The sequence below is a fragment of the Phocoena sinus genome, chromosome X (assembly GCF_008692025.1).
Source record: "Phocoena sinus isolate mPhoSin1 chromosome X, mPhoSin1.pri, whole genome shotgun sequence".
NCBI lineage: Eukaryota > Metazoa > Chordata > Mammalia > Artiodactyla > Phocoenidae > Phocoena > Phocoena sinus.
The window spans coordinates 90363744-90375768 of NC_045784.1; the positions used below are offsets into that span (position 1 = coordinate 90363744).

A 12025-nucleotide genomic window follows, 5' to 3' on the forward strand; every position below is an offset into this window, starting at 1 on the left:
TGTTTACCTTTATTACTCAGATCACATGCTTGGGATAGTGCCTCTTAACACATACATTTTTCTGGGAGGTTTTATTGTGATAAAATACACATAACATAAAATTTTATGTTTTAACCATTTTTTAAGTATACAATTCAGTGGAATTAAGTACATTCACAATGTTTTACAACAATTACTACTATTCATTTCTGGAAATTTTTTATCATCTCAAACAAACAATTAACTCCCCATTATCCCTCCCCCCAGTCCCTAATAACCTCTATTCTACTTTCTGTGTAGTTACCTTATATAGGCAGAATCATACAATATTTGTCCTTTTGTGTCTGTCTATTTCACTTAGCATAATATTTTCAAGGTTCATCCATTTTGTAGCATGTATCAGAATTTCCTTCCTTTTTAAGGCTGAATAAGATTCTGTAGTATGACAATATCACATTTTGTTTATCCATTCATATGTTGATAGACACTTGGGTCGTTTTCACCTTTGGCTGCTGTGAACATTGGTATACAAATATCAGTTGTTGGAGTCCCTCTTTTTAATTCTTTGAGCTATATATCTAGGAGTGGAATTGTTATCTTCTATTTTAACTATTTGAGGAAGTGTTAACACATACAATTTAAAACAGAAGTAGTGTACTGTGTTTAGACAATTATTTTGTCATTCACAAAATATCTACAGACTTTATAGATATGTTTTAAAATACTCAAGTAGCTTCACATATGCTAGATAAATAGGAATTATCACAGAGATTTCCTGGAACACGTGGGTTTTGAACTAATTCTTGACAAATGGAGAGTATTGGATATCTGAAAACAGAGATGAGATTCCAGACAAAGGAAAAATCATGCCAATTTATTTTCCCAGCCTATTGTCCTATCATAACTAGCTTAGAAGATGCCGTGCTCTTTCATGAATTAGTGACCATGTTCAAGCACTTCCTTTTGTCTATAAGGCTTCCCCTTACCTCTTCTCTGCTTGTGAACTAGTCATCCTTCATGATCCAACTCATATATCATCTTTGACTTCCCAAGGCAGAATTACACACCCCTTCATCTGCACTTGCAAGCATTTTGCCCATCGTTTTATTTTAGTACTTATGACTTTGTAATTTATTTATTTGTTACTTGCTCTTCTGTCACGATAGATTGTAAACTCCTAAAAGGCAGGAACTATTTTTAATCCATCCTTGATTACTTTTCTTTACCTACTCACGCAATCCCAGGGTCCAACCTAGGGCTTCGTCTATGGCAGGCATACAGTAATTACGGAAGAAATCAATGAAGGAAGGAAACAAAGAAAACAAGGAAGGAGGAAACTCCCTAGATGGTTTCCAATGGGAAAGCAACATCAGCGGGAAAGTATCTATGTCTGCCTCTCTATCTGTCTATCTATCTATCTACCTATCTATCTATCTGTCTATCTAGCTATCTTTCCATCCATCCATCCATCCTACCTACCTACTACCTACCTACCTAACTGCCTACCTACTTATCTTAATTAAAGACATTTAAAAAGGATGTCCCAGCACAGTTTTCATAGCACCCCTGGTTATCTCCAGTTATCTTAAGAAATGTTTTTGACATTTACAGAGTAAATGGATCTTCTTTTTATTTTAATTTTTTTTAGGATGAGATAATCTTTTATTTTTTTTAATTTAACATCTTTATTGGAGTATAATTGCTTTACAATGGTGTGTTAGTTTCTGCTTTATAACAAAGTGAATCAGTTATATATATACATATGTTCCCATATCTCTTCCCTCTTGCGTCTCCCTCCCTCCCACCCTCCCTATCCCACCCCTCTAGGTGGTCACAAAGCACCGAGCTGATCTCCCATTGCTATGCGGCAACACTTTTGTGGCAGGAAAGGTCATAAAAACAAGTCTTTGACAGGGCAGCACAGCTGTCTCAATCACTGTTTATAAACAAAGAAATGCTTATCAGCAAACAGGCTTACCAAAAACTGTTGGTATGTTTTTCCACAGGATATGGCATCCCACATAAATTCTGTCACATTTTGTGACTTTTATCCTTGAATTTCTTCTCTGTAAGTTAATGGAATCTGGCTAAATTTTCACTGAAGCATGTTCACACTCTTGAATTTGTGTTAGTTGATTTTCCATCATTAGCTTTGTCATTTGACAAAATGGAATTGAATCTACCATAGCATAGCTGAATGTAAGCTTTGGAATCAAACAGACTTTGGCTTCAAACTGATCCTCTTAATTATCTCTATGACCTTGAATAAATTATATAACTTCGCTAAGCTTTAGTTTCCTTGTAAGTAAAATGGAGATGATCTTACTTACTTTTTGGGTTGTTGCAAGGATTCACAACAATATGTAAATAAGATGCCTAGCAGGGTATCTAATGCATAGTAAAAACTCCACAAATTTTAGGTCCGCAAATTATACAGCTAAGGAGTTCATGCTCCTTGAATTTCTACTTTGGCATCAGTTGTCTCAATATAGGTTAGTTAGTTTTGGTTTTTTTTTTTTTGGTACGTGGGCCTCTCACTATTGTGGCCTCTCCTGTTGCGGAGCACAGGCTCTGGACGCGCAGGCTCAGCGGCCATGGCTCACGGGCCCAGCCGCTCCGCGGCATGTGGGATCTTCCCAGACCAGGGCACGAACCCGTGTCCCCTGCATCGGCAGGTGGACTCTCAACCACTGCGCCACCAGGGAAGCCCTGTTTCTTTTTTGATAACGTTGTTGAGTTCTACTGGTAAATGTGGATTTTATAAGGATAAAGAATTATAAGATGTTACAAATTTTGTATTCTCTTTTTCAAATAACCGCTAGGCATATCATATTTCTCTCACTGTTAATTTCCTAATAAAGTCAAAATAAATTTTTAATCATCTTTTAGGAGTCAGGTGGTAGAAGTGAAGCCTCAAATGCCGTTGCCTCAGGCGCTGCACCTGCAGCACCTGGTGATGAGAATGACACTATGGACATATCAGAAGTATCAACAGAATCAGGTTTTTCTGCCAGCCACTCATCTCCTTCCAAAGGTTCTGAAGGGGCTGCAAATGCTGACTTTGCCAGTACCATCTGTAAGTGTATTTAATATAATCTCCAAATGCTGCAGTCTGTTCACATATTAAATACAGTGTTTGACCACTGGTTCATTATCAGAAAAGAATCAAATCATTCTGATACTCATTTGACATAAATTCAGATGGATGTATATATATTTTTAAATCTACTCTTCACTTAGTCTTTATGGCACCTAAATTTGAACTACAATTGAGAAATTGGGTCCCTCATCTGGATTTTACTTGCAATTTAATCACAGTAACTTGAAGTATATTCATATTCAGAAATGTATTCTGACCATCTTGATTTGTGTTAACTGATGGTTTAGGATTTATAGAAATTATAGCTCCAATAAAAAAATAAAATACAGTAAAGGAAAAGGAATTTTTCTAAACTATGTCTCATTTGTGGAAACACTCAAGCGCATATGGTGTAAGTTCTCTCAATATCTTCTCTTCACAGTATATGCTGGATTAGTGGAAGTACCTGAGAAATCATCTAAGCAACCCTCTGAAGTCAATGTTAACCCACTCTATGTCTCTCCTGAATGTAAAAACCACTAATCCACATGTATGAAAAAGAATTCACTTCTGAGATCTGCTGTGGTTCTTTGTGGGGTGAGTTTTGTTTCTTAAAACTGAGTTGTTATACTTTAAAGAATATATTTTTATCTATATAGCAAACTTGTGAAAAATCATAGATGTAAACATGTGTTTGCTATTGAAAAACCATTTCCAAGTATATACATATATACACATACATATACACACACAGTAGTTAACTTGCTTATTTATTTATTTGCTGATTTATTTTTACTCAATGCAGTTTGCTGTTTGAATTACTTCCTACCCTTTTTATTCTGTTTTTCTTTACGGCCCAAATTAACTTGGCTAAAATATAAAATTGGACTAGGTTATGATTATTTGAAAATTCAAGCTTAGTATTTTTAATTTGGGCAGAATGCAACATATAATACCTAATGAGATATTACAAGAAATTTCTTCAGGTTCTTGTTTTTAAAATATCTTGAGGATTTGTAGAGAAAGTTCCTTGTATAATATCTTAACTTTGATAGACTTTTTCAACCCTTTGTTACAGAAGAATTATAACCACATTGGTAATGCTGAGACAATATTTTACCTCAAGCGGGTCTGAATCATAAATGAAACAGAATAAATGAATGCAAGGAAGGGAAAAATCCCAAATAAATGCCAACCTCCTACATTCAGTTTCATAGACTTTGCTTAATGTATGATTGAACAGGAGACAGAATTTTAAATTAAAAATAGAGCAGTGTAGCAAACATTATAGTTATGTGGATTAAACAATTTGGAAAAAAATAAGCCATCCTCAAAGTTCTACTAATATAATGTCTCGGATAACAAGAAAGCAAAGTTTACTTCATTATCATTCCAGTCAGGCAACTACCCAGAGATGAACTTAATATCTAGTAATTCATTTTTATCATTTGTGATTTTATATTTTGAAAAATAAAAGATTATAATATGTGTCAATGTGGTAGACCGAGATCCCCAAAATGGCTGCTGCCAGTGTCAGTCCTCAGGGGGGTCCCAGTTGCCTCATGCCTCTCCAGGGGGATACTCTAAGAACAACAAGTGGTTCTGACCCAGGCATCTTTCACACTACTGCATCTGCCCTGCATCATGCCACTTGGAGCATGTGAGATTTTGTGCATGCCCTGTAAGAATGAAATTTCCTTTTCCTATAGCCCTCCAGCTCCCCTGAACATAAGCCCCACTTGATTTTCAGAGGCAGATGTTCTAGGAACTCATTTTCCCAGTGCCAGACCGCCAGACTGGGGAACCAATGTGGGTTTCAGACCCCTTGCTCCTTGAGTAGAACCTCTGTGGTTATGATATCCCTTTTGTTTATGAGTCATCGACCCTGGGGTGTGGGTCTTTACTAAACCACATCTCTGCCACTCCTTTCCATCTTGTTGTGGCTCCTTCTTTATGTCTTTAGTTGTGGAAAATCTTTTCTGCTAGTCTTCAGGTCATTCTGATACACAGTTGCTCTGTAAATAGTTGTAATTTTTGTATGCCCATGGAAAGAGGTGTGTTCAGGGTCTTTCTACTCCACCATCTTGAGACTGACCCCCATTTGAAGTATATTCTAACTTTACTTCAATCTGCTATTTTAGTCTTCTCATTTAGTCTATAAACAGTGCTTCTATTAGAATGAATAAAGCCAGCACACAAATAACAGAGTGTAGGAGTGTAAATACATGAAAGTAGAAACTAATTTTATAGGCATTTAGCAATATAAGTTTTTTTAATATATGTGTGAACACAGAATCACTCAAGTTAAAAACAATTTACATGCAATTATTCTAAAAGCATTAAAACCATGTTACAGTTAGCAATGAGAAATCAACTGAATTGAAGGCTTGATATATACTAGGCATATTTTATATTTAATGGTAACTTTCAAAAAGGTTGATTGATTTTTATAAACTTTGGGACACTACTGAAAGGTGCTGAGATATACATAAAGTTCTATTTGTGTGATGGCAAACAAGACACCAGCCAGTAGAATATTGACAGAGGGTATTATCTTCAATATTTTAATGAAAATAAATTTGTTCTGTTGGCAGAGAGTTCATTTTTACACAGAATGAAGTTAACATTAGCCTAAGATGATAAACGTCACCTGTACATAGATCAGCACACTGGAGTAGCAAAAATACTAGTATAAATTCAATTATAAAAATGTAATCTGAGATAATATAGCACTTTTCTTTTCATATACGAACAGGAGTGAATTTGCTGTTGGGAACTCGATCAAATCTGTATCTGATGGACAGAAGCGGAAAGGCAGACATTACTAAACTTATAAAGCGAAGACCATTCCGTCAAATTCAAGTTGTAGAGCCACTCAATTTGCTGATTACCATCTCCGGTTTGTTTAAGAACTAAAATTAACTGAGTAATTATGCAGATAAATTAGGTTTCAAACTGGGCTAAAGACTCTCTCAAGTGAAAGTATTCATAGGAAAGCACTATAAATATACATTTTAATTGGGACACCAGGCTTTCCTACTTGTATTTTCTTACCTATTTACAATTTAAACTTCTGACTCTCCTTTGGTGTCTGGATATTTGATTGTAATGTACCTGTCCAAGGTCAGTGACAAGAAAAACCATGCCGTTTGCATCCTTTCACGTCTTTTCTGAGTAGCCACCTACATCTTCACAACTCACAGCTTCACCCACCCATGCACACACGACCACACTAACCACCACTATATACCTTTCTTGTGTTAGAAGCAACAAAGAACAAAAAGGACAATAATTGGATAAAAATGAGACTCTGTTGTCTCTGCCACAGCTGTATAATAAGGGCCTACAGATAGGACTAGTAACAAGAATGGATCCCCTAAGATCTCTCCATTCTTCCCACATAGTAGTTGAACTTCTTAGTTTTGGTCAGTCAGATCCTGAACCTTGAAATATGAGAGGCCAAGTATATGGATGTTAATAATTATTGTGATTACTAAACAGTACTTGGTATCAGGAAAGCACTAACATTAATGCTGACTTTAGGCAAAAAAATGACTGTTGAAAGATTAGGAAAAATTTTTTAAATGGTTCGACTGTAGAATAAAATTATGCTAATCACAGTAATTTTATGTGTTTATATACTTCCTGTCTGTACCTAATAACGATATTGCACATTAATTAATGATTATGTATAGTCCTAAGTATGATTAACTTTGCTTTAAGTTTTGGTTAGAGAAATCCTCTACAGATATGCTAAAGTGTCATGATTTTTTGGTCATTCATTTATAATTGCTTGAGGCACACAGAAGCAACATTTAGTTTTTGAAAACATCTGGGTGGCTTACAGACTGCACATCTGGATAACAGATTTCTTTACGTTTTATCCAACTTTCTCTAACCCAAATGTTCTCTTTTTAATTTTTTTTTTTTTTTTTTTTTTTTTTTTTTTTTTTTGCGGTACGCGGGCCTCCCACAGCTGTGGCCTCTCCCGTTGCGGAGCACAGGCTCCGGACACGCAGGCTCAGCGGCCATGGCTCACGGGCCCAGCCGCTCCGCGGCATGTGGGATCCTCCCATACCGGGGCACGAACCCGTGTCCCCTGCATCGGCAGGCGGACTCTCAACCACTGCGCCACCAGGGAAGCCCTCTTTTTAATTCTTAAGTTTATCTTAAATATGGATTATTTTTGCATCAAATAGTACTGAGAATGTCAGTATAGAAAGATATCTAATGGTTTGGATTTCAATTTTATTTTACCATTTGAGAATAGAATGGCAATAGATATAGATGCTTGAATTCTAACACTGCTCGAAAATGTTGTATAAAAATGTATTTAAGATTAATTACATAAATGAGAATCTTATTGTTGGGCCCAGAAATCTTACAGTCATAAACCCTAAAAATGGATGTAAAGTCACTATATATGAAAAGAAATGTGTAATTTTAATGGCTTGTTTTTCTGAAGGAATTGTAGAAATTTGATGGGACTTACTTCGTAAGTATACTGGAATGAAAGAGTACAAAGACCCATCTCACTGGCCCAGAATGCCTAACAAGCAATACATAAGACACCCTTCTCATATATACACACTACCAGAGATAGCTTCTGGTTCTCTGAATCCCAGAAAGGTCATGACTTAGATAAGAAGCTAAGGTACAAATGAATGGATGGTGATTCTGTTGCCTGCACAGTGGCAGTCTTAACCTGTCCCAAAGAAGTATTTTACATTTGCTTCTACATAGGTAGCTGGTAGATACTTCAGCTATCTCTTGTAAGTGGGAGACTGAGAGACTTTGCTATTACATTTCCAAACTCTAAAGGGAAGACTCTGCTGCAGCATAGATTTTTTTAAAGTGCATTTTTACTTTAATGAAAACATTTGGTTAAAAAGACAAAAATACTTTTACCATTTTTGTTCTTCTAATATATAAAAAAATAGACTGAATTGAAACATTGTATCTTTTCTTATCAGGCCATAAGAACAGACTTCGGGTGTATCATTTGACCTGGCTGAGAAACAAGATTTTGAATGATGATCCAGAAAGTAAAAGAAGACAAGAGGAAATGCTCAAGACAGAGGAAGCCTGCAAAGCTATTGATAAGTTGACAGGCTGTGAACACTTCAGTGTCTGTAAGTCTCATTTCGTGTTTACTATAGCTATATAAATTTTGCTTCCCTTCATTTGGTGAAGAACATTATTGTGAAAGGCAAAGTAGAGAAAGAAAAGAATTTGCAACTTCAAATACAAAAATGAGTTAATTTCACTGAGATACCTTTCAGGTCTTTTATGTCACAATCTTGGCTGTTATTGAGAAAATATAGATTGACTGAAATAGCTATTGGAGTAAAGTTTGGTTCACTTTCTCACCTTTCTTCCCTTCCTAGTCACTCTAATTAGTTCATACGAACTGATATTTCTTCCTGCTTCTATCTAACTTCAATTATATAAATGGTGTTGATGTATCTTCAATAACCTACAAGGAGATTTATATGACAGTATCTTTTCTTGGAACAGCAATAAAATAGGATCACATAATAATTCCTTTTTTTCAAAATCAGAAAATCCCTCCTAATACTGACCAGGAAACTTTACCATGAGTCAAAACGAAAATTCATCAATTGTCTGCTGGCTCTCATTCCCACTGTCGATATTCATGAGTATAATAATTACTAAATATTTCCTATCTGATTACTGTGTTTTCATTTCCCCTGTCTCTTCACAACCATCCACTGTGAAATGGAGTAACACATCCAAAGTCTTAGAGTCCTGCTCTAATCTGTCCACAACTTGGAAGTAATGTTATCCAATTCTTTCTGTTTCTGAAGCAAATCCCCTCTACTCTCAGCCTTTGCTTTCTTCTTTCCTCTTTACTAATTGCCTGTGAGGTAGAACTAGTGGCATAGGTAAGAGATAGCTGGAATCACATAATATGAGCTGCAGCAGTATATTTCTACACTGACTGACCGTTTTTGTTCTGCATACAAAGAGCCTTTCCAAGGATAGGTTTCCATATGTGTGTACATATGTACACAAACACCAATAAAGGTAGGAATGAGCACCCAGACAACTTAGGCATCAACTAAATATACTACTTTCTTCTAGTTTTATGTATCACTAATTTCCTCCAAATCATATTACATAAATGTGGTAGCCAGAGGTGAAAGATATTCCCAGATGTTAACCCAAAAGTTTATATAGCAGAACTGCCCCTTACTAACTTATCGAGTTTTTAGTTGAATAAGAGAGAGTTTACAAAGATAATCATCTTGCAAATCTATGCTTTTGTTAACAGATGGACTAGTTTAGTCCAGTTTTCCTGGCTGACCGCATTCCAACCCATCCCAGCTCTCATAACAACCAATAACATTTGTCCTACTGACAGGTGGAACAGTAGCACCTTTACATAGGAGGACAACAACATAGCCATACTTGCGTGGTATTTTCATGGCCTTCCAAGGTCAACAAAATAATGGACTGATATCAGTTACTGTTGTATATTAAAATTATTGGAACTATTTGCTTAACAAAGAATTCCTTTGCTTCTTGGGGGTTTATTAATCATGCTTCTTTGACCTACTTCTGAACGGTTTAAAGAAAAAAGAAAGCAAAGCTAGACTCAGAGAGACAGCGACACAGAATGAGAAAGAGAGAAGGAGAGAGGAGGGAAGGGGAGAGGAGAGAGAGAATTCGTATATATTAGTCTCAGATGAAGTCTGGCTAGCGAATACAGAAGCAGTGTCTCGGCCAAAGAAGCGGGGTTTTAGCACAAATATAAATCTAGAAGTAGGACAAAATATTTCATGAGAGCCAGAAGGTCTAGCCAAGAGCAAGCATATACTTTTTATATTTTTTTCTCTTTTTTAATAAAAAATGCTCTACTGAAATAATTTACATATCATAAAATACACCCCATTAAAGTATACAATTAAAGGCTTTAGGGTATGTTTATAGAGTTGTGTAACCAACACCATGATCTAATTTTCATCATTCCAGAAAGAAACCTCATGGCCATTAGCAGTCACTCCATATTTTATTCCTCTTACCTTATTCCCTTCATAGTCCTAAGTAGCTACTGATCTACTTTCTTTGCTGTGGATTTGTCTTCTTTCCACGATTTATTTAAATGGAATTATACATTATGTGGTCTTTTGTGACAAGCTTCTGTCACTTAGCATAATGTTTTCAAGGTTCATCCATGCTGTAACCTATTCAACATGTATCAGTATTTTTTTTTATTGCTGAATAGTATTGCCTTGTATATATATATATATATATATATATATATATATATATATATATATATCTCACCTTTTGTTTATCCAGTTTTTTATACATCCATTGTTTTATACGTTTGCACTTTTTCCACTTTTTGGCTATTAGGAATAATTCTGCTATGAACATTTTCATACATGTCTTTGTACATTGGAGTGAATATTTTCTTTTCTCTTAGATAGTACTGCCAGAATATTTTTAAAAGTGACTGACAGAACTGTTTTACATTGCCATAAGTATGAAAGCTCCATTTTTCTCTTCATTCTTACCAACACCTGTAAATGTCAGTCTTTTGATCCTAGCCATCCAAGTGGGTGTAACGTGGCATCACATTATAGTTTTGATTTGCACTTCCCTGATGAATAATGTTGTTGAGCATCTTTTCAAGTGTTTGTTGATCATTTGTATATCTTCCTTGGCTTATTTATTTTTTTGTTGTTGAGTTGTAAGTATTCTTTATATATTCTGGACATTAGACCTTTATCAGATATATGATTTGCAGATATTTATTCCCATTCCATACTTTGTCTTTTCACTTTCTTGATAGTGTCCTTTGATACATAGAAGTATTAATTTTAATGAAACCCAATTTATCTGTTTCTTTCTTTTGTCGCTTATGCTTTTGGTGTCAAATATAAGAATCTATTGCCATGAAGGTTTCTTCCTATATTTACTTCTAAGATTTTCATAGTTTCAACTCTTACATTTAGGTCTTTGATCCATTTCAACTTATTTTTTATATATGGATTGAGGTAGGAGGTCCAATTCATTTTTTTGTACTTGGATATTCAGTTGTCGCAGTACCATTTGATGAAGACATTATTCTTTCCCTATTGAATAGTCCTGGCACCACTGACCATAAATGAATGGCTTTACTTGTAGACTCTCAATTCTACTCCATTGATCTATATGCCTGTCCTTAGGTCAGTACTACACTGTTTTGATTACTGTAGCTTGTAGTAAGTTTAGAAATTGGGAACCATGAGTCCTCCAACTTTGTTTTTCATTTTCAAGATTGTTTTGGCTATTTGGAACCTCTTCCAATTCCAAGTGAATTTTAATCAGCATTTCCATCTATGCATAGGGGGGCATTGGGACTTTAATAGAGATTGCAATGAATCTGTAGATCACTTTGGATAGTACTGACCTCTTAAGGTCAGTACTGCTGACTACTGATGATTTTTAATCACATCTCTCATTTAACAATGTTAAGTCTACCCGTCCATGAACAGAGGAAGTATTTCCATTTGTTTAGGTCTTCTATAATTTCTTTCAGCAATTTTCTGTAGTTTTCAGTGTACAATTTAGAGTGTTCTTAAAGGCTAATGCATACACTCCATAAAGCTATACAGTATTTTTGTCACCTTCTATTGGGAATCAAATTGTAACCAAATAACTTTTCTAAAATAAATGATCTATGGTCTTACATTGTTATTATGACATTTTCAACAACAAACACAAATACTTGAGTGTTCTTGTTAACTCTGTGGCATCGTTACTTCTTTGTATTTTATCACTGTAGTGCAACATGAAGAAACAACATATATTGCAATTGCTTTGAAATCATCAATTCACCTGTATGCATGGGCACCAAAGTCCTTTGATGAAAGCACTGCCATTAAAGTGAGTGGTCTCCTTTTCCTTTGGTTTTTCTTTTGAGAAATTGTAAACAGAACAGTATTTGGAATAGAG

The 12025-nt window shown here is 35.3% G+C and overlaps 1 protein-coding gene across 1 annotated transcript in view; it reads left to right on the top strand.

Annotated features, from left to right (window-relative positions):
* Positions 1 to 12025, top strand: part of NRK (Nik related kinase) — a 176110-nt gene that overhangs the window by 151428 nt on the left and 12657 nt on the right. Inside the window, 6 exon segments of the mRNA XM_032620963.1 lie at positions 2869 to 3055; positions 3501 to 3587; positions 3590 to 3655; positions 5814 to 5957; positions 8032 to 8190; positions 11856 to 11956. Of these exon segments, the coding sequence (XP_032476854.1) occupies positions 2869 to 3055; positions 3501 to 3587; positions 3590 to 3655; positions 5814 to 5957; positions 8032 to 8190; positions 11856 to 11956 (744 nt within the window).